The sequence below is a fragment of the Trachemys scripta genome, chromosome 5, assembly GCF_013100865.1.
Source record: "Trachemys scripta elegans isolate TJP31775 chromosome 5, CAS_Tse_1.0, whole genome shotgun sequence".
Lineage (NCBI taxonomy): Eukaryota > Metazoa > Chordata > Testudines > Emydidae > Trachemys > Trachemys scripta.
Genome location: NC_048302.1, coordinates 57697278 through 57720978, shown reverse-complemented (window position 1 = coordinate 57720978; position 23701 = coordinate 57697278). Strand labels below are relative to the sequence as shown.

At 37.7% G+C, this 23701-nt stretch overlaps 1 protein-coding gene and 1 long non-coding RNA gene across 11 annotated transcripts in view; one reads left to right on the top strand and one right to left on the bottom strand.

Annotated features, from left to right (window-relative positions):
• FBXW7 (F-box and WD repeat domain containing 7) overlaps nt 1-23701 on the top strand; it is a 281687-nt gene that overhangs the window by 152098 nt on the left and 105888 nt on the right. The window contains exon 3 of one of the 7 annotated variants that reach the window (XM_034771533.1): nt 11233-12713. The exons of 5 other annotated variants lie outside the window; for them this stretch is intronic. In XM_034771533.1, the coding sequence (XP_034627424.1) occupies nt 11233-11256 (24 nt within the window). In that variant the 3' untranslated portion in view covers nt 11257-12713. Of the gene's footprint in view, nt 1-11232; nt 12714-19994; nt 20296-23701 lie in introns of those variants that run through there. One more of the 7 variants, XM_034771531.1, reaches the window with a different exon arrangement.
• The window catches only part of LOC117877898, a 47710-nt gene that overhangs the window by 16748 nt on the left and 7261 nt on the right, over nt 1-23701 (bottom strand). Inside the window, exon 2 of one of the 4 annotated variants that reach the window (XR_004645848.1) lies at nt 14384-14461. The exons of the other annotated variants lie outside the window; for them this stretch is intronic. This is a non-coding gene — a long non-coding RNA (uncharacterized LOC117877898). The remainder of the gene's footprint in view (nt 1-14383; nt 14462-23701) is intronic. 4 annotated transcript variants of the gene reach the window in all.

Genomic DNA, 23701 nt, shown 5'->3' with positions numbered 1-23701 from the left:
TTACAGCTAATCTCAGGAGCGTACATCCACTAATCCAGAACAACTACTAGGTTGGTCCTGTCTTCTGTAGCAGCGTAGGCAACATGTGCAATGTTTTTCTTTCTACAAAGATAACAAGTAGCACCCAATATACTACTACCAATATACTAAAACCAGTATTGTTCAGCTCATGTTAACTGTCATACCTCTTTTTTAAATCTTTTTAATTTCTGTTCCCTTTTTTTTAACTTAAACTGCTGAGTGAAGTCTCTAACCTGATTTTTTTGTTTTATTTTGTTTTGTTTTGTTTTTCTTGTCTTGCGGGATCTTGTGACATTAAGGGAAGCGCCTCAAGATTCCCACGTAAAGATACATTATATCTTAGTTATGCTTGCCACCAAAGGTCTAGTTATGCTTGCTCCTAATATTACTCTTCCATATAAGCAATTGCTGTAGTTTCACAGGGATGTTGTGAAATTGCAGTGAGTAAAGGAGGTGGTCTATATGATTGTGAATGGGAGGGAAATTGGTTCTTCATACACTTACTTAATGTGATCTATGTTGTGAAAAAAAATTGACTGTTCAGACAGCTGAGATCAGTCAGCCTAATTCTACCAAATATTGTCACAAATCTCCATGAGGGAAAACAGAAAATAAACTCCTCTATGCCAAAGGTAGGAGGTGTTGGAGGAGATGTGGGTCTCTACAAAAAAAAAACCCAAGGCAGGTCCAGTGAGCAAGACGTGTAGTTGCTCTGTCTGTTCCCAATCCTGAGAAAACACCATCACAGGATGACTATGACTGTACAGTGACCCCACTTTAAGACTCCTGTTTGAGTTCAGTAGTGCAGTGAATTAAGATTCCTGGCACAAGGTTTGGTTTTTGAGCCACAGGAAATTGTTCCCAGGTTGTTGAGAGGGAGGCAGGTGAATGGCAGCCTCTCTACATTGAGGGGCATGCCCTTCCTTTTGAAGGCAGATATCAGCTTGAATTTTGGTGTCATTTTATTTCTTTTCCAAATGGAACTTCAGTAGCCATTTCTCATATGCCCATGTAAGTGGAGATTTTGCCCAGCACTACTCTTTTGCAGGGATAGAGTTCCAAACAGCATTGTTGGCTGTTCTTCCCCATCCTGTGGGATGCAAAAGGACTCAAATTTTGAAATCCAGGTAGATAAGCCTTCAGAGAGCTGGGGAATTGTTAGACAGCAAGCAGTTGTTTTTTCTCTCCCTGCCTTTTACGAAATGGAAACCTATCCCATCTACTCTATAGACTCGAGTGACAGGAAGCTGTCATCTACTACTGGATATTAAAGAAGTGATCAAGCTCTTGTCAAGACCTTCCTTTCACATAACAGCAGTTTCATGGTTTGGCTTGCTGGAAGTTTTCCTAGGAGAGTTGTTCATAGGCCCGGCAGATCATCAGATGCTTATTTCAACTTTCCGGTCTTCTTCTCATCAAAATGTGCCTGAGTTTCCACAGTATTGAGGTTTTCACATGAGGGTGGCTATGGGGATCCTAGCTGCAGCACTTTACCAGAAAGGTGTATGTCTGCACCTGTACTTGGATAACAGGCTAATGTGAACTCCTAAAAATCAGAAGCCAGGTCTACAACTGAAAGGATTCAAGAATATGGGGACATGGGTGAGTCAGCAGCCATGAAGAACACTTTGACTTCCTTCCAGAAATTAATATAGTTGAGGGTTTGCTTCATTATTAAAGTGGTCAAGATGTTTCTATCAAATGCAACGACAAAGTTCAGAGAATGGATTACTATTTTTATAGACCGGGGTGGCCAACTGGATCCTGAGAAGGAGCCAGAATTTACCAATGTACATTGCCAAAGAGCCACAGTAATACGTCAGCAGCCCCCCATCAAAGCTTCCACACCCCGCTCCCAGCACCCCCTGTCCACCAGCAGCCCCACTGATCAGCATCTCCTCCTCCCTCCCCGCAACTCCCGATCAGTTGTTTTGTGGCGTGCAGAAGGGTGGGAGGGGGGAGAAACAAGGGCATGGCAGGCTCAGAGGAGGGAAGGGGTGGGGTGGGGGCAGGGCCTGTGGCAGAGCCAGAGGTTGAGCAGTGAGCACCCTCCCAGCACATTGGAAAGTTGGCGCCTGTAGCTCCAGCCCTTGACTCGGTGCCTATACAAGGAGCCGCATATTAACTTCTGAAGAGCTGCATGTGGCTCTGGAGCCACAGGTTGACCACCTCTGTTATAGACATATTGAGTCCTACTTTGGGAGTATATCCAGATTCTGGGTTTTAAGGTAGCTTGTCAGGACATAAATCAGTGGGTGTGTTCTTTCTAATGAGTTATTGATGTCCAAGACTTCTCTACCTTCGTTACTCCTTGTGCCTCCAGAATTTAAGGAGAAAACAGATTCAAGATGGAAACTCTCCATGAAGATACTAGAAAACTTTTATTGTGTGTGTGTGTGTGTGTGTGTGTGTTTTGTGAATCTAAAGGATATGCTCAAATAACTGTGTACACTATCAGTCTAACCCAGTAAATCCCAAATACATGCATTTTGGCTTCTCCATCTCCTGTGTGGAGTTAAAAGTGCATTCTGATCTTCCATTATTCAAGCAGTTTTCTAGTCAGTGTTCTCTTGGAGAATTAACTCAACCAGATGTATGTAGTTCTTCAGCAGGATGACTCTACTACCAAATGTTGATTTTCTGTGGTGGGATCATCCTCAGATTAAACTTTTTTTGTTGTTTGTTTAATGCCAACCTACATATATTGCCCCAGACACCAGGAACAGAGGGAAATGAGTGAAATGTGCACTCTCTCCTCTTCCTTTGTTTTTAGAACACCAGACAGAAATTCATTGTCCAGATTGGCACCAGAGTTTTCTATTCTTCTAGAGGTTTCGTTCAGGGAAACATTGAGGTCCCTACAGTTATGGACTCCTGCACTTGAAATGGCCACACTTAATCTGACTAGAGGTTGATAGGATAGATTTTTAAATAATCTCAGGGCAGATTCTCAGCTGGTGTAAATTGTAGCACTAGTGACTTGGAATAGAGCTGTGATAATTTGCACCAGCTGAGGATCACCTCCCAGCCCTCAGAGTTTAAATATCTGCCTTAGAAACTTTGAACAAAGCTTGCAAAGATTTAATTCAGCCCTAAAGAGACTCAAGCCTATGGAGACCTTGGTTGTAAACCTCTACCTTGATATAATGCTGTCCTTGGGAGCCAAAAAATCTTACCGTGTTATAGGTGAAACTGCGTTATGTTGAACTTGCTTTGATCCACCGGAGTGCGCAGCCCCGCCCCCCTAGAGCACTGCTTTACCACGTTATATCCGAATTCGTGTTATATCAGGTCGCGTTATATCGAGGTAGTGGTGTATTTGCTGGTCAGACAAAATGATCCTATAATGGAGAGGCTGTTAGTTTCAAGATGGTACAGAAAGCTTGTGAATGAAATTAAACATCTGCTATGCTGATGTGAAATTCTGACTGAGTTATTTTCAGTACTTTTGCAGGATTTTTGTGGATGTATAGAATTCTTTTTATAACAAGAAACAAAATTAGTCATCTGTTGTAGTGAAAAGTACTGTGTGTGTGGTGTGTGTGTGGGATCTGTTGTGTGACACTCCAGATATTGGTAGAAAATCAAAAGGAAAAACTAAAATCTTTGTGGCAAGATGGGGAATCAAGGATTAATTACAGAAATAATGATCCCTGAGAAATTGGTTATGTACAAGAAGTAGACATAATCAAGGAAACCAACTCTTCAAATGTTTGCAGTATGTGTGTATTATTTTAACATTACTTTCTATTTGTTATGCTTTTGAACACCAGAGGGCACAATCAGACGCTTTATGACTGTGCTTTCTGCTGGAAGCTGTTTAATGTGTCTTGATAAATGGGTTTTCCTCTGCATTGCTGCTAACAATTAAAAGTACCATTTTTAACCCAGAAATAAATGTTTGTCACACACAACACTGCTTTTGTTTTAATCTGTGCAGAAGGGTGTTTTCCAACATAAGGAAACCTATCCCTGCATTTTTTGTTTTTTAAAGTGTGCTAAGCTTAAAGCATTTTTCAGATGGCTTGTGTATTAGGACTTTAATGTGTATCTTTTTTTTTCCTGGAGTACAAAAAGTACAAAGTGGAGTGAATACTTAGTATAAAAATAAATAAAAATGAGCAACTCACTTTTTACTTCTTACTTTTTTTGTAAGTGACCAACCAACAGGAAATAGAGATCAGTTGATTCTTCATGCCTTTAGTCTCTGAGACTTCCAACAGTTGTGTCAATGATGTAACCAGACTCTTAACTGAGTAAATCAAATGAAGGTTTGTCAAAAAGGAAAGGTGTTAAGAATTGCTTAAATCTGGCTATGAAAGTCATTGGTGATATGGTCTGTTCTTCTAAATACCTCTTTTGTATCCCCCGTCTGATTAGTGCACTTCTTCTTTTCCCTCTTTTAATGCAAACAAATATTAAACTTTTATTTTGATTTCCAGTGTAAGGTGTCTTAATTTTGTGGCTGATGTAGAATATAATGGCAAATGATAAGTATCTTGGGGCAACAAACAGATCTTCCTCTGTATACAGAAATGAGCACTAATAATATTCAATAAAAACTGATTTGTTTACACATCAAAGTTATTTAGTGATTTTTATAACTGCACGTCAGACTTACTTTTAAGTAATCATAACTGTTAAATTATTTTTGGATAACTCTTACATAATATTAGAAGAAAAACTGAGTTTTAAAGTAGGTATATAATTAAAGCCTTGTATTGGTTAGAATAATCCTAACTGTTAGGTGTAGAACTTCGTTTTTTATTTTGTATTGGAGTGTAATTTAGTGTATGCTTGAAGGTTAATACCAGTCAAAATATAGAATGTTTACTACTTTCCTCATTCATACAGTATATAGATTAGTTGCTAAAATTTCAAATAATTCTGTTTTAGCTGTGCAGCTGTCATTAAATTACTGTTATGCTTCTATCATATCGCAGATACCAAACTGGTTCCACCATGCTAATATCCTTACATCACATGGATGTAAATCGATTAAGACATTCAGTTTTCCCTGTGGGTCTCCTCCATTTGTCTTTTTGTCTGGTGTGGAAAAATGAGGTGCCTGCAGTGGTGGCTGTGTGAAGGGTCTGGGCTGTCCTACCTAAAAAGTCCCAAGTTCATCCTCATCCTAATCCAAAAGCATCTATTTGGGGCAACCTAAACTTTCATATTGGGGACAAATCTATAATTTGGGAAGACCTGGCTGAGTCAAGTGTATCATATGGAGTTCACAGTAAGTCATGATGAGGGCTTTGTTCCTTTTTTAACACTAAAGCAACATCATTACCTGCCTTCCTCAGTCTAGTGGCAGTACTTACAATTACGACACTTTCTAACATCTCAATGTGATCCAAATGCCCTAGGACTGCCAGAGGCCCCAGAACTACTTGGAACCTTAGAAATGCTTCATGAACTTGCCAGGTCCATGTCCACTATGCATACTTGGTTAAGGAAGAGGAATTTCATTAGCCTGGACTTCATTGTGAAACTCTGGGAAAGGGATTTAAAAAAATCCCTGTGGCAGAGCATATTATGTAACATTAAAAACATCTGTGGCTCTCTTAATAATCTTGATACAACAAAAAAAAATATTAAAAATGTATTAGGTTCCATAGAGGTTGCACAAGATAAAGGCCTTATCCTCTGATGTTTGTTAGTGCTGTAACAGAGAAAAAGAAACCCTGAGGCATATGCTGTGGGACTGTCCAACAATCAGGCAGCTCTGGAACACAAAGGACACGAGTTAAGATAGTGCTCAGTTTCAGCAGCCAAACCTCAGCCGAAAATTATATCCTAGGTTACTAACCTATTAAACTGGGTTTAACTCCGCCAAAAAGACTTTGGTACTTGAGGGCTTCAGTGATCATTAAGTGCATGATTTTACAAAAACTGAGTAGGCTTATGGCCAGAATAGAGCAGTGGTATTCAGACCTGTCAGAGTTAGAAGCTAAAGAAATAACAGCTTGCCACCACAGAGAGCAGTTACATGAATTTGAAGAAATTTGGACCCCATTTCTAGATACATTTTGATAAAAAGGTTGAGAAGGCTCAAAGAATGTCAGACCTCTATTCCGCATAACCCTCCTTTCCCTCAACCCCTTTCTTCCTTCCTCTCTCTATTCATGTATGTCGTCTCCTATTTCATTTCTGTTACCCCCATCCTAATATGTTATCTCTTTGTAGTATTGTCTGGGTTTGTATTGCCAGGTCTTGCAACTTTGACAAGTTGTAAAATTTCACAATGCCGTAATCCTACCTGTGAAGCATGCGTTATTTGGAAACAACTAACCTTTTTGTTCTTTCTATTGTCTGTGTTTTTAGGAAAATCAATAAACTAATCACCAAAATGTAGCTTTTAAAATACTAACATATTTATGAAAGGATTACTGATTCTCAATTTGTCTGTGCATTTTGGTGGTATTTTTAGATTCTCCCCACACACACATTAAAGAAATAACTCCAAAATTATGATTATGTACCCTTTCTGTGGCTAGGGATGAGATAGCCTATAGAAACAGCTTTCTAAGAAGAATTGGTCCCAGGGAGCAATTTCACATGTTGACGACTCTGGCTAAGAAGTGACCCCATCTCCTGCCTGCTACTGTCTGAGGTGGGCATATGCTCCTCCCTTCTGCATTCAAAGGTGGGGGTTATGTTTCAGTTCCTCTTACAGGGAGAGCTAGGCCTGTACGAATCATTGCTTCGCTAGTCTTGTCAAGTCTATAAATGGAGCAGGAAGAGTGCTAATTGATTCATGGGGCATGGATTCTGATTTTTGCAATGACAAGTAACTCTCACGGTGATCCCTGCCTGAAATAGTCTGTGATTCATAAGAACTTAGCTACTGAGTAGCTCTCTCAAGGAAAAAGTTTGAAATCTCTAGCTATTAATTATATCTGTTACATTAATATGTCACTTGCAGTTACAAGAAATATTGTCATTTGTTCTATAATATCTGCTATTTTCTGTTAACCTTTTTGTGGTCCTCATACTGCTTTTCTGTATGGTTTCCAGAGATAGTGTTTGAAAGTTGAATGACAAGTGACTGAGGGTGTATCTACACTAGAAACTTAAGTCAACCAATATTAGGTCGACTTACAACCCCTGCAGTAATTACCATGAAGCTGCATGTCCACGCTACCCTCCTTCGGTCGGTGGTGTGTGTCCTCACCAGGAATACTAAGAGGGACTGTGTAAGGAGTTGAGATCCTGGTCTCTCAGCTCCACTGTCAGCTCCCTGCTGCCCTACAGGCTCCCGGGGGACTTGCCCCTTCCCTCCCCCACCATGTAATTGACAAGATAGCTAATGTTCCTGGGCGGGGAGCGGAGCGGGGAGGAAGCTGCTTGGGGGTCCAGGAGCAGGGTCCAGCTGCCCAGTTCTCCAGGGGAGTGGGGTGTGTGTGCGGGGGGGAGGGGGGACAGCAGGGCTCTAGCTGCACAAATTTCTTGTCAATTTCACGGTTCCTGCCTAACAAGGCAGCTAACAGCCAATGTAAGTAATGGAGTGTCTACACAGATGCTGTGTCACCCCAGTTATGCCGACATAAGTCCTAGGGATGTAAATATAGTTTTAAAAGTTAACCGTTTAAATGATTAAAATGATATTGTTTAAATGGTTAACTGATTAAAGGGAGAAGGGCTGGGATTCTGGGGGCCGGCGGGGGCTGGGAGCCGGGGGCTGGCAGGGCCGTCCAGCAGCCGGGGGTTAACGGTTAAGATTAGTTAACCCAGTGGTTCTCAAACTTTTGTACTGATGACCCCTTTCACGTAGCAAGCATCTGAGTGAGAGCCCCCCCTTATAAATTAAAAACACTTTTTAATATATATTTAACACCATTATAAATGTTGAAGGCAAAGTGGGGTTTGGGGTGGAGACTGACAGCTCACATAATAACCTCGCGAACCCTGAGGGGTCCCGACCCCCAGTTTGAGAACCCCTGGGTTAACTGGTAAGCCTAATAAAAGCCAGACCTGCTGCTGGCTGTTTCTGGGGCACAGCGCAGTGTCAGAACAGGTAGGGACTACTAGTTTTTACTGGCCAGCCACCAAGGTCCCTGGGTGCTGAGCAAGGCAACCCAGTACTAGGTCGCGACCCGAACTTTGAAAACCACTGAACTAGACTACTGGACAAGATATTGCAGTTTTTACTTCCATGCAGTTAGTTGAGGTTAACTTTATGTCCCCCACCTGGGGTTTACTTTGACTAGCTACATCGAGATAAAAGCTACAGTGCCTCGTCTGCACCAGTTTACATCAAGATAGCTAATACATCGTAAAACCACACCTTTTTTTGCTGTGATGACAAAGCCTGAATCCCAAATGTATGTATTCTATTTTTCTCTGATCGTCACTGCCAGACTCACTCAACTGTTTCTTGTGAAAATCGATTCACTCAAGACAGGCATGTGTGGTTCTTCCTTTAGCTTATCTGTTAGTCTGTTTGTGGGGAGACTGCCAACACCTCCTCCAGAAGGCAAAATGCTAACATCTCTTAAACTTTTGTCAATAAATCATCTCTTGAATCAGAATCTCACAGATCGTCACTGTCTCTAATCTCCAGTTTTTAAGGGAATATTATTGAAAAGGTGGCAATAATTAGAATCTTCCATTACGTTGATTCCCTGGGCCTATGTGGAGCCCTATTGAAACATAAAAATGAAGGTATCATCACCACCTGGATTACTGTGGCAGAGTAGTCTGATATAAAGTGGTCTTCAAATACTAATTTATCTTAATTTAATTATCTGAAACAGTGTCTTGTAATGAATACAAACAGTATTGTGTGTGTCAATTGTCCTTTTTTTAAAGCATTTCAAGTGAGATTATTTAAACCTATCAATTATACAGATATATGGTAATAACATTCATAAATGTAAATCATGAAAATGAGCCTGAGGATATTTCCAGTATGCTTAAGAAGTACACAGTGATACATGGCTTGTCTAACAAATACATTTGGGAGCTCTGCCCCACTTAAAAATGCCATTTGTTCCTTATGTTGTTCTTGGCTATGTGGCAGGTGCTGTTGGCTGATGTGATCATTAGCCCAAATATCTCTCGACTGGAGTGATACAGCTGTATTTATCAGTGGATGTTGTTCTCAGAGTGTGGATTAAAACTGCTTCTCTTTTTCTGACTTGGCTTAAATTGACATTACTTCTAATGAAACTCAATACAAATGGTCAGTCGAAGTGTGAAGAAAGTAAAACTTTTGCTGGTGAGTTTGCATTATACAAAGAATCAACAATCACTAACAATTCATTCCGTGTTAGCTTTATGTTTTTAGTAGTTGTAATTGTTTTACAGATCCATATATTTAATGAAACCAATAATCAACATGTGATTAGGTTAATTCATTGCTTCTTGTATGGAAGTGGTAACGTATACTTCCAAAACTGTTGCATTTGGAATTGTCTTGCAGGGGGGTTGGTGGTTCTTGAAGGCCAAAGCTATGTTTAATGGCTACATCAGGACTATATTTTATCCAGTGGCATATTTGTTACTGTTGTCAGTTTCAGTAAAGTAAAAGTAATAGTATAAAAATCTATCTCTTTGTGAACATTTATTTTCCAGTTTATCTGAATATATGTTGTCATGTGACAAATGGTAAGTAAGTGGTATTATTTACATTTCTTTAAACTTGACTATGCATAGTACAACTTTCCTTTTGGTATACATTTTATACCAGTTTTCAGTTCTGTGCCATGCAATCTGCATATTTGGAAGCAAAACTATTCCAGGTAAACCAGAGGAATACTTGGATAACAAGTAGCTAATGTGTATCACAGAGGAAAGAAACATTTTGACTCTTTATTTAATATCATAGTTAGTTCTCTTTGGTGATATATGGTATCTGAGCTGTACCTGAAGTTACTTATATCAGCGGCTATTAATGATCAATAAAGCCAGAATAGTTTGCGATGTCACTTACATTCTGTATAGATTTATTCTGTTGCTGTGAATTCCAAAAACCCACGTGAACATTTAACCACTGAGTCAATTGGGCAAGTTTACCTTCCTTTCCCCCTCACCTCCACCTCAACCGGTACATCAAAATACAGAGAGAGTGGGAAATATTAAACCAGTACAACACTTTACCCCTCACAAATCTTGTAACTATTCTGTGTGAATTAAAGCCTCTTGTTTTTTGGATAAATATATGCTTAATTCAGTTGTTCGTATCTTTTCTCGAATTGTGTGGATAATTTAAACAATTCACAAATTGCAGTTTTCCTGATCACTTGTAAAAATTTTAATTTTAACATTGTAACATTTTTGTACTTCATCCTAACCTGGTAATGTAAATAATGTAGTATATGGATTACTAAATAGTAACGATTGGTTTATATATGACTTTATATAAAACCCTGTTTGTGTGTGTATATGTATGTATATTTTTTATTTTTTAAATACACTGTTAGGTTTTTTTAAATTGGCTAACTCACAGATGGGTCCCACTAGTTCTCAATCACAGAAAGGACATTAGCTATACATTCCATGAATCTGCTGGTGGAAAGCACAGAACATACTTCTATCAGGCACTGATGCTGTTCTTACTCCCAGTTCTCATGGTTAGTTGGAAATGGTTGTAATTAAACCCACCCTTCCTTGTCTCCACCTTCTTCCTTCTCTGCTCCCCCATCTTCCTCTTTAAGTTTCTTCAGTTGGTCACTGGAAGAGCTTGTGACAGAGCATGGAATTAATGATATGATTACTGATGGAATTCAGAGATCTCCCACCCATGTTGAATACGTCCAAACCTGACAGTATAGCAGCTCTTTTTCTCTATGTAAGATGTCACTTGTCTTTACTTAACTCGTATATTTAGTCTTGGCTTATCAAAAGCTGTGACTTTCTCAGCCAAACTTCATTACCTGCCCATGTCTTACATAAAACTAAACAAGCAAATTCTGAATTATAGGGTTATTCAGTTTTTGGAATCAGTGGCTGTTGTTCTCATCTGTGACATGGAAATATCATTTTGTTAACACTTAATAAATTTTATCATACGCACTCAGTCCATGGTCTCTTTCTGCCAAAATGGACAGTGTTACAAATACTTGGTGATATAGATATAGACACACCATAGATTATCAGCAGTGCTGAAACCCATAATTTTCGACACAAAGACACTGCCACTTGAAGTAAAATAGTAATACTGTTAGCTGTGAGGAAGTAACAGTCTTATTTTTTTTTCCTATATAGTCCAGCCTTTGGAAGGAGACTTAATCACACTAACATTTTGAACTGGACTGAGACGACCCGTTCACTTCACTTAGACTACAGAATATGCCTCTGATGAAAACTACTTTTGGTTGCTGCTGACCTGAATATGGTTAACTATTTACTCAGAGGTGACATGTTCTGAATCCCCTCTTGACTAATTTCATGAGCTATCCAATTGTCCCTCAGTCAAATATAATTTAAAAAAATATATAGTACTTTACCTTCATTAGAAAGTCTGAGTAAAGTGTAACCTGAAGATGAAAGGAATAATTATAAAGTGATAATTAAATGGTAGCTGTCTCGGGTGTTCGATTTTTGGGTCTGAAACTCATTGTTCCAGCCGAGAGTGATTCTTCTTCGTCTGTTCAAGTCTGGACTTTATCAAAAATTAGGCTGTTCTGAAAGACTGGTTTGGGGCTTTCACCCTGCTACATCATTTTTGACTACAGGCAGAAGTACTTGTCCACAAGTATGGAGGCCAAACTTCTTTTTAAAAAGCTGCTGTTACTATTACACAAATCAGCCATCAAATACACTCAGGACTCCTGTGCTCTGGGGAGCCTGAACTATCATCCATAATCTGTCAAAGTTTATAAGGCATAAGGAGGAGAAATGTAGAAGCGACTCCTAGTAACATGTCTCATTGGATTCCTTGAAGTGTTACCAATTAACTCAAAAGTAGATTTTAGTCTTTTTTTCTTTTACTTAAGAGGTAACCATTGTACTTTGTAGGAATGAATGACGCTTGAACAAATGAAAGAAAGCAAGAGTTTATATGAAAATATAATCAAGGGGAAGGTGGTAAAAGCCTGGGACAGCCCAGAATGTCAGCCCTTTCTTGGGCTACCTGCTTTTTTCTGTAACCCAGACATTCTTTACTTTGCATATTTTGAGCTATTATTAATAGCCTCACACCCCTTTGCAGTATGCTATTAACCAGCTGAGAAGGATTATGTAGCTTAATTTGTCACTCTCATGTGAATGCCAGTGTAACAATTGGTTATATTACATTTGTTAGGTTTTATATGTATTTTATAGTTGTAATAAGAAAAATTTAGTGGTCTTGTATTTAAGGTCTCTAGCAACAAAATGAGTTATTTTCTTTATACATGTTAATAAACCTGAAATTTAATGCTAGTTACATGTTCAGCCTTCCATTTTGGCAGTGGTTAAACTCCAGAAATGGATGGAACTGTGCAAGTGAGGGCCTTCGTGTATTGTCTTATTTTATATAAGAAATATTTCTTTAGTCTGAATGAAAAGTGGCGGGACAGCAAGTTATACCACCAAAGAGTTATTGAACGACACATATTGAGATTGACATTAACTATTTATTTTCATCCTTTTAAGGCCTTTTTAGGGTTGAATTTTATAGTGAGAAGAGTGGGGGAAATCGTAGTTTTATTTTTGAACGCTGTTTTTTTGTACCTAATTCTACATTTGTAAGTTCAACTTTCATGATGAAGAGATTGCACTACGGTACTTGTATTAAGTGAATTGAAAAATACTATTTCTTTTGTTTTTTACAGTGCAAATACTTGTAATAAAAAAAAAATAAAGTGAGCACTGTACACTTTGTATTCTGTGTTGTAATTGAAACCAATATATTTGATAATGTAGAAAACATCCACAAATATTTAAATTAATGGTATTCTGTTATTAACAGCGCGATTAATCACAATTATTTTTTTTTAATCACTTGACAGCCCTACTTTTTAGTAGCCCTTCCTAATGAACATTGATATGCCCTATTAAAGATTTTCAGTATTGTCTTGGGAATCTTGAATGCATACATGGGTAGTTTCTCATTGGAAATCATATAAATTGTTTAAATATTAAAGTAGCATAATGATCATAAAGTTTAATTTTTGGTGTGTACAGTTAATATTACAGAATATTAATTCTTCTTTTCCTGTTAAGTTCACATTTCCCTCCCCCAAATGTTAGGGATTTGACCTTTTAACCCATTGTTATAATGTTTTGAATGACCAGTCTACCTGTTTTAGCTTGTTTTAGTTTTCTTTTACGGAGCAATCACAGCATAAATAAGTAATCAGCAACTGAATTCTTGGATAACAACTGTAGGAGTTCTTTTTAACAGCTGGTGGAACCCTGAACAGACCAAAGAGTTAAACTTAATCATCAGACAAATCATGTTATAGCCAATAAAGATTGGCCAGACATTTCTAGAATATTTGTAAAATGTAAGACGATGCAGTTGGGTTTATGTTACATATCTGAAATACTTCCTGAAATGTTTAATGAAGGAATGAAGACAAGTGCTTTAAAATAGTTTATAAAAACAAGAAGGGGAAATAAAGTAAAGCTAGAAGATCTGTGGATTTAAAATAATTAAATTCTTTTTATAAAGTCCCTTCCCAGTTACAAATGATATAGTATATTCATCTAGTGATGGCAAAATTCAAGAAGAATGTAAGAATAAAATAGAATAAACTTTAAAATTGTCTATTAGTTAACCACAAAGTGGAAAGAATAACTACTGTAATTGGTATTTTCCTTGATGTAATAAGAAAAAATGAATATTATCGAACATTCATTCATTTACTTTTGACAAACTGAGTACTGGTTACTACGAAATGGAAACGTTTATTTTTGTTTGAACATATGCTCAGTTTTCCTTCCCTCCAGTTTTGTTTCTGTGTGTATGTGTGTGTATAACTGTGTACAATATAGTAGCATGCACAAAAGATCTCCCTGCTTCCCATCAAAGATTTAACAGTAGTGGTCTCATAATAATGATTAAGGGTGAAATGTGCAGAATTTTAATCTAAAAATTCAGGGTTTTCAGTATCTATCTGGTCATTATTCTGTTTTCTTATAGTTTTCCTTAGGTGTTGGGAGGGGGACTTAATTTTTTTTGACTGCTTATATGATCATTCCATTACTTATCCTTGGCCTACACACAGGTTTTGTACAGTATAACTATGCCAGTTGTGGGTGGGTGTTAACCATTCCTCTAGTGTGGAAGCAGTTTACCTATTTCCCTGCCTATACGGAAACAAGCTATACTGGTATAAAGCACCTTCATACCAACATAACTGTGGGAGTGGTACCACATTAGCTATATAGATTTAAAACATTACAACTTTCTAGTGTAGGAAAGCCTTACTGGTAGCTTGGCTGATGAAAAGCTGGTTTCCACTCAGGAATTGTTCTCAGCAAAGTCAAAAGACTGGTTCTTGTACATCTGTAGGGAGATGAATGAGTGGTGGACAAGGAATAAGACTTCTGTATAATGTCCAGTCAGACAAATCTAAGGCTTTCCAGAATTCTCTTATAGCTTACTAAGTATACAACAAAATAGCTCCGAATTGCAAATGGGAAGGGAGGGAGGTGGGATGTGTGTGTGTGTGTGTGTGTGTGTGAGAGAGAGAGAGAGAGAGAGAGAGAAAAAATAAAAAATTGGCGAGGTTGTATTTTACAATGTTGCAATGCTCTATTTTATCCATTTGAGGGCAACTGTTCACCAATGATAAAAACTCTGGGAAAAGCGTGTTTTTGTTTTGTTTTGTTGTTCAACTTTCCTGTATCTGCAAATGATTAGCTCTTTATGGGGGAAAAATCACTACATCAGTACATACTTCACTTTTTTGTTTTTCTTTATTTTCTCAGTAATATTAAAGTTAACATTTCAGAACCGGGTAGCTAAAGTTACTTACGTCTAGCAGAGGATTCTGTAAAATTTCAAGCTGCTTGTTAATACAGGTAAGCCAAAATCCATTATTCTCAGAAATACTCACTGTACTGTTTTAATGTATTCTTCCTGGTCAATTAGGCTGAAAGAGTAGGCCCATTTAATATTACTTACTCAGTCAAAGTAAGTAAATTTTTCCTATAAAGCCCTATTAGTGATCCACTTTCTATTTCTTCAGTTCAAAGGGAGTTCAAAGTTCTATCACTTATTATGTATCTGTATTTCAAAGTAGATTCTCTTAAGTTCTGTGTCCAGGAACTTTGTGGTTTTACAGGGTCTAACCAATACAGGATAGCATCTGATGACAAACTGAGACCAAAACTTTCAAACACAAGTGCCTGAAGTTAGGTACCAGAATCAATGTTTATGTACATAAATAGAAGTGACCTGATTTTCAAAGAAGTTCCTTTTTGATTTTAATGAAAGTCAATGGGAGCAGCTTTTGAAGATCAATCTACTTTGATTTATTCGCCAGCATTTTATAGCACTAAAACTCAGATTTTCAATTTATCCCACATATGCACATATCTAGTGGCTGGTATAAATAACACATTCCTATCAGTGTTAAGAGAGCCACCCCTTTTCACTTTCCTCTGCTTCTTTCACCCACTTATTGCTTAAATTAGATTGTAAGATTTTCAGGCCAACGACATTTTTCTTTTGTGTTTGTGTAGCACTGTGGGGCCCATATATTGATTGGGTCCTCTGGATTAGTGTCCATAATATGAGAAATAAATAACATTATCTGCAGTCCAGTAGTATGTAATAAGCCCATGAGAGTGGAAGAGAAGCAGATATGTAGAAATGGAATTGGGACAACTTGAATCAGTTCAGCTAGTCAGTATTATCCCTGAGAGAAATAACCTATTCAAAAACACAACAAAACCAAAAAGAATTATACACCCACACAGCTCAGGGCTTGTCTAAACTTGAAAATTAATTAAGGTAGGGTCTGAACCGAAAGTGCAGTAGTTATTCAGAATAACTCCATCTGTGGACACTTTTTTTTTTTCTGGAACAAGTTATTTATCTTAATCCACTCTGAAAGTGATGATGCCAGCTTCCATTGCCCACTTGTTTGAAAACTTAACAAGTGCCTTTTTGCTTTTTCCCATGTTGCCCCACAGTCTTGGGTGGGACTCCCTATGAACATCAGCAAAGCTACTATATTATGCGTCCTCAAAACTCTTTTGCCATGAGACCTACAAAAAAATTGACAAGGCTGCTGGTGTTCAGAGATCACTGCCTATTATGCTGACCAGTATTGTCTCATTGTTTCCTTGTACACCCCTGTCTGTATCCATCTGTTTTCTCTTGTCTTCGGCCTTGTCAACACTTCACAATTTTGTTAGCAAAAGGCAGCTTTTACAAAGCTACTTTTGGCAGCAAAACTCCCCTGTTTTGCTGACAAAATAAAACCAGCTCAACAAGACATAAAGCTTTTTGCGGCAAAGTTAAAACGACAGAGCGTCGGTGTAGATGCTGTCGTTTGTTATACTGACATAACTGGCCTCCCCCAGTATCCCACAATGCCCTCTGTGACCGCTCTGCAGGCATGCACCCCTCATGGAAGACCATGGAAGGAGGGATTGAGAAACCTGCATCATGTGACACTGTACCTGCCCTATGAGGCATTGCAAGCCCTTCCCAAAGCACCCTGTGGCCAGTTGCACAGTGGGATAGCTACCCACAGTGCACTGCTCTCTGTGTTGATGCAAGAGTTGCAAGTGTGGATGTGCTCTGCCGACACAAGGAGCATAGTGTGGATATGCAACAGCTATTTAATTAAAGTGCTTTAATTAAAGCGGCATAACTTTTGTCGACAAAACTCTGTAGTGTAGACAAGGCCTTATACTGAGATTGTAAGCTCATTGGGGCTGTGTAGTACAGCACCTAGCATAATAGGGTCTTGGTCTATGACTAGGGCTCCTACGTGCTATGGTAAAATACTACTATAACTAAGACCTTTTGAAAATGTCATACACAGGTAAAACATTATTGCCTTTACATTTGTGCAGTTTTTTTAAAAGTTTGAGCTGGAAAAGTATCAGGCCTGAAGGGTTAAAGTATTACCAGAGCTCTCTTTCACTTTTACGTTGTTAAACATTGGATGGTTGTGTATATAAGTGAGTGCATAAAGGGACTCGTAAGATTTCTTAAGGATCATTTTACCAGGCACTGTATTTCATACAATACTAGGTTTGACTGTATTGTGATTGTTTTTATCAACAGTGTCCTATGACGTGTTCACAGAATTAAGATAGCTGTCACAATTTTGCTCAGGAAGGTTTTTTAAATTCATGTAAAATTAAAAAAAAACAAAAACAACCCAAAATATATATTTTAGTACAACGGATTGTCACAGAGTAGAAATGACCATGTAAACATGGTAAATCATAGCAAAAGTTTTTTTGACTAAATTTATGTTTCGCTATTGAATGTTTTTATAATTTGAGTAAACTGATTACAAAAATCTGGAACATAATGGTCTGCACTGCCAGTTCTCGTGAAGAACTAGGTGATTTTGGCTGAGGCTAGAGTCAGACTTTCAATAGCATGAGAAGCTGCAGCCTTCTTGCGGGGAAACCCCCTCTGATAGGTTGGCTTCCCTGCTTGCCAGTCTCCTGGGGAAGAGCAGCCATTCAGGGCTGCTGCAGGAAGCAGGCATAACTCTTCCCCTCTCTGCTCATAAGCTGACATTATTTTGACAGGATGGGAAGAGAGAGCAGAAAGAGACCAGCAGCTCAGGGTGGCTCTGGGTCTCCCCCCACTCCTCCAAACATGAAAAGTGAGTCTGCGCCTGCCTTTTCTATCTCTCCAAAACCAGACCTGGGAAAGGGGAAAAGAGGACCCCACTGCATCTGGCTTGGTTGGGGAGGAGCAGAGGTGAGGTTGAGGGGGCAGAAGTGATGTGGGCACTGAGGAGAGGTGGATGATGTTAAGGTGAGAAGAACTGACATGGGAGCTAAAGGACGGTCTGATGTGGCAGAATTGATATGGGGACTACAAGACAGAATGAATTGCTGGGCTGTGACAGATGTGAAGTGAAGGGGGACACAGAATTATTAGAAATTTGGGGGCTAGGGAGATACTGGAAAATGCCACACCTTCAGGCAGCCAGCAAGAGCTTCAGCTGTGGTTGCCAAAATCATCTTAATAAATTGGCAACACTAATTGTCTCTCGCTCATACACAAACTCCCTCTGCTCACTTTTGGGCTAATATATTTTTCGAGTTTGATTTGTGATTTTTTTAACTTTTAGGGTTGGCAATACTGGGTTTCCATGGAGATTATGGATTAGAAATAGCAACGTTGTGAGATTAGCTTTTTCTTTATTTGGTCAACAATCTTCATTTAAACATTGAAAGAATATAAGAAGAATCCTTTTCTTAAAGACCTGAAGGTTTTTGTGACGGGATCCCTGGAGTACAGCCTGGGACTGTGGGACCGCTGTGCCCCCTGAACTCTCTGTAGCCTGGGCTCTCTCTCTCAGTGCCTTACTAGTGACCAGCAGCAAATCCCTCCAGGTGCTGTTATCACTCAGCACCAGGGCTGGCTCCAGGCACCAGCGGAGGAAGCACGTGCCTGGGGCGGCACATGCTCAGGGCAGCATTCCGTCCATTCTTGAGGCGGCACAGTCCAGGTGGCCTTTATTTTATTTATTGATTTTTTTTTTGCTTTGGCACTTTGGGCGGCAGTCCCAGCTAGATTTCACCCAGAGCCACTCATGGAATCACCCAGAGAAAGGCACCAAAGCCAAGTCCCTCCCAGCACTGTACCTCAGGAATATACCATCTTGCACTGCTCAACATGAGCAGTGCAAATTTATTAATTGATTCACTACTTCAGCAATGGAACGTGGATATACACTACCCTTTGTAAACTTGAACAGATTACCAAACACTTCAGACAAACTCACTGGTAAAGATAAACAGTTAAACAAATTTATTGACTACAAAAGATAGATTTTAAGTGATTATAAAAAAAAGTGAGTTACTTCTCAAAATAAAATAAAATAAATGAGCACGCAGTCTAAACTCTCAACCCCAGTAGACTGGGCAACATCTAGATTAAGCAGTTTTTCTCACTCCACTGGATATTACAGTTCATAGTACATAGATTTCACCCTTGAAACCTGGGCCAGTCTCCTCTGTTGGAGTCTTAAGTCTTCTCAGTGACCTTGTTGTTGCAGCATAGGTGGGGGCAGGAGGAAGGCCAACCACGGGCCCCCTGTGTTCTGTTTTATTCCTTCAGTCACATGTGCTTGGAGGACACATGTCCAGGCATGTCTGGTGGGCATTGCTGAGTCCCCAGGCGAAGTTAAACAGTTCCCCTGGTGTGGTCTCATGCTGGTGTGTCACTGAATTGTACTCCCTTGTTGGACAATGGCTGTTGATGTTTGTTTGACCCTATGCCCCGGCGTTGGTTACTTTTCTTGCTGTTGTCTCTGGGGAGCTATCGTCTGGCTGATTCCCCAATTTACAGCATGTTTTAATGACAACCATACAATACAATCTCATAATTTCATATGCACTAAAGATTTACATATTTAGATAGAACAGTGACTTTCAGCTGATCATAACCTTTTCCCTGATACCTCACATGGAATGCTTTATATACAATATCACAATTATATACAGATAAAGAATATGGGGATTACAAGGTGCTCCCCCAAAGTATAGTATGTCACAGCTTGATACTGTGGTAACACCTGAAGTGACTCAAGACTGAATTTGCCATTTCTCTCTCAAAGGACAAGTCTTCAATTTTTCTGTAAAGTCCTTGTGTAAGTGGGTTTGGCTGTTTAAAACTAAAAGCGGATGTGGTTTTTCTTTTCTTTTCTTTTTGTTTTTAATCTTATGGACCCCTTTCAGAAGATGGTGTCTTACTGATATTACATGAGAAGTCCCCCAAGCTGTTTGATTGGCAAGAGCAGTCTGCCTTCACATTAGTAGTTTATAATTCCTCTCTATACTGGGATAGCTTGCACTTCACTAAGCAGCAGAGAAGTCCAGATACTTGGCAGGAGAAGGTTGAAAGACAAAGGCAGCAGGTTGTGGGGAGCTGACTCATCTGTTTGTAATCTTTATTTTTAAAAGAAATAATGCAATTTTGCTTTTAAAATTTTTAGCAATGGCCTTACATTGCTAATAGATTTGTGACCAAGCAAGAACTGTAAAATGTCAAAACCAGGAAAAGTTACCATAAACCATGGCTTGGTTCCTGTTGATCTTAAAAGTACAAAAGACCCTTTGCCACACCAAACTGTGATGAAGATATTTAGCATCAGCATCATTGCCCAGGGCCTCCCCTTCTGCCGGAGACGGGTAAGTATAGAATTCTTAAAAATCTGAAGTTGCATTGCTTGGCATGAAATATGCCTTGTTTTGGTGATTTCTGTCCATAAAAAAGAATTTAAATGTGTATTTCATGTTGCCTCTAGGTACTTCTCCTAGCACTTACATAATTTGATTTCAGTAATATTTGTGCTTCAGTTTGTAACTGAAAATCTACATATGTTGTCTTCAAGATATCCTGGAGCCTTGTTTTTTATTACACGTTTAATGGAACATGGCAAAGATCCTCTTTTAACAGTTAACTACATTATATAGTATGTTGTTTGCAATTTATCTAAACTAAGTAAAATTTTTAAGTTCTCTTAAAAATAAGTGTCTGAATGTTTTATTTACAGCTTTACGTTAAAATCAATTCCATACAGTTCTGAACTACTTTGGCACATGTGACTTGTTAGATACTTAAATAGGAAAGTCAAAAATCTTAAACTAATTTAATATAAATATTTTAAAGGTATCTTAAAGTTTAATCCTAATACTTTTCAGTTCACAATAACAGAGATAACATTTTTGCTGTTACAGAAAATAAAAATAGCATGTTACTATGTGGAGGTTGTGATAGAGTTTATATATAGACAGTCCTAGATTGTCAAACTCTTATGCTACAGCCTCAATAACTATAATAATAGTTATTCTAAAACACATTTTATGAAGGAAAAAGTTGGGTTTTTAAAATTTTGATCCCATTAAAAGTAATGTATGTTTTCATTTAATTTCCAAAATTAATGAATGTTTTCCAATTTATCTGAATTTATATTATGCTTAAACTCTTCGGCTTAAATGCTACTGAGTTCACACTTTTTAAAATAAAATTAATATTTTTTCTTTTTATTACTTCTACAAATAAATACTTTTCAATAAATTTACCTCTTTTCATTATATTTCATTAGAAGTGTTCCTGAAGTACTGAATAAGAATTGTTCTTTTATTGAAATCAATTAAAAAACCTTAGTTTTGCAAATATGCAATTTTCATCTTGAATTTCAAGATAGGTGTTCTTTTGTTAGTAAACTTGTACATTTAATTAAGCTCAGTGGTAAAATAGTCTTTTTAGTAAGCAGTAGTCACAGAAACAAAACTGATCAATACACTCGACCAAGAAGATTGCCCAGACCCCTTATATACGGAGAACATACATTGAAAGCTAGCATGTGTACTGACCTAACCTATGCAAAATAAATAAGTAAATAAGGAAAGAAAGCTGTATTCCTACCAGTTATATATAGTGGATTAATACATTTATATTTCAGATTTATCACATTTTATTTCACATATGATCTCAATCAGTTTCAGACCTAGGAGTGCATTGATTGAAGGGTGAATAGGAACATTTTGTGGTAAATAGGTGGTAAATTGACTTAAACTCATTTTTCGGATAGGAGTTCTTCAAAAATAGTAGACAATTGTAACTAAAAGCTGTTTGATTCATAAAATAAGCATAATAGAACACAAGTCTGTTGGCCTGTTAATTCTAATTTCTGTGTGTGCGCCTCATTAGGCTCATGTCAGCCTGGGCACTGCAGGTAAGAAAAACATGCAGAGAAGTAAAAATATTTTTTAAATTTTTAGTGGCTATTTTAACATTTATTTATGCAATTTTTGAAATTGATACCTCAAAAAGATAGTAATATTTTAGAAAAACATTTTCCACAGTGGGAGCCACAGTTTGAAGAACATATTACAAATGTGGAAAATCAGTATAAATGCATTTCTGAAAAGACACCCAACATTCCAAAGGCAGTCAACTTAATCAACTGAGTTGTTCTAACTCATATTTAAGCAGGCAGTTCAGTGAAAGTTACTACAGGTTTCAGATCTTCTGTGGTTCCAAAGTCATTTTATTTGACTAATAGGACAAAATTGGAGCATACTGAAACTAGAAGTAATTTACTAGCCTAATTGTCAAAGTATACACGTCTATTTTTAATTTAAGCATCATTTGTTTTAACTAATTTGTTTTATAAAACTACTAATTTTTATTAGGGTGGTCAGTAATAATGAGAGGGAGGGACTCGGCCTTTGCTCTCATGCCTAATAACGTACTCAATATTTGCATATATCTCATTACAACTCTCTGTCTGTGTGTGTGTGTGTACACACTATATATGTGTGTATAGCTATCTGTATATTCTCATTTTTTTTTAAAGAGCCTTATTTGTCAGAAATGCTGAGCACACAAATGTGCAATGGAGTGCACTGGGGTAGATGCTGGGCTTCTCTAAAAATTGGGCTCTAAATTAATGTTACCATCTTTTTATCGTTGTTCTTAAACCTGCCCTGTGACATTCTATTCCATTTCAAAACCTATGCTACTTTAAAAAAAAAAAAAAAATCTTTCATTTTTAAGAGTTGCAACAGGAAACAGAGTTAGCATTTGTGTTATATGGCTTTAATTAATGTATGCTACCGTTTTACCACTTTATTATTAAAGACACTGGTAAACCCTAAGAAATGTTTATGTTTTGAGATCAGAGATCTTAACCGATGTGTAGTTGCAATTAAGCTTTTCTTGATTAAGTGAGACTTTTTCTTCTATGATGCTTCTTAAAAATATCAAATCAAAATTGTTCATCTTAATGCTTTTAAACTGATGATAAAACATATTGCAAATTTGTCTGCAAATATTAGTTGCTTCCAAAGTTTTTTTTTCAGAATAAGTGAATCTGAAATGTCAGTACTGATACCTACAGGTTTTTTCATTGCTTGTGTGCTGTTGATTCATTCAAACTCTGACCTGACTTAACTGATAATTAGCTTTCTCCTTCTTCATACTCAAGGTTTTACCCCCACTCCACTCAATTTTATGTCAAACTAACAAAAAAAAAAAAATCTAAAAAATGTGTTTAGTGATCATTGGGAGTACTTCCATTATGAGATCTAACCGTTCATATCTTGTCCCTGTCTTGCATTAGTTATATTCAGCTTCTGTCAAGCAGTTTACTGTAAATGCTCATAGGATGCAACAGCTGGATTTAAAACACTTCTACCTGTAATGCCTATTTGAGACGCATTTGAAAAATACTCTTTTAGCATTCTTTGTGTAGCACTTGAAAATAAACAGTATCAGTATAATAGCATAGTATAAGCAAATAAAATGGAAAGCTTAATTCGTATTGCCTATTGTACCATCCCTGAAGACATTAATGTGGTATCCTCTAAAATGGTGTGTCATTGTGGTCCCCCGTTTAATTGAAAATATCTCGTCTATAAACACTTCCTTAATGGAACTTGTTACATGATATGAACTAACAATAAAATCCTTGCACTCATTCTTTCACTTATTCTGCATATTATGTATCACTTAATTATTCAATAGGATTTAAATATGATTAATTATTAAAATTTACTTTAAAATAGTTGTGCATAATATGTGTGTTCA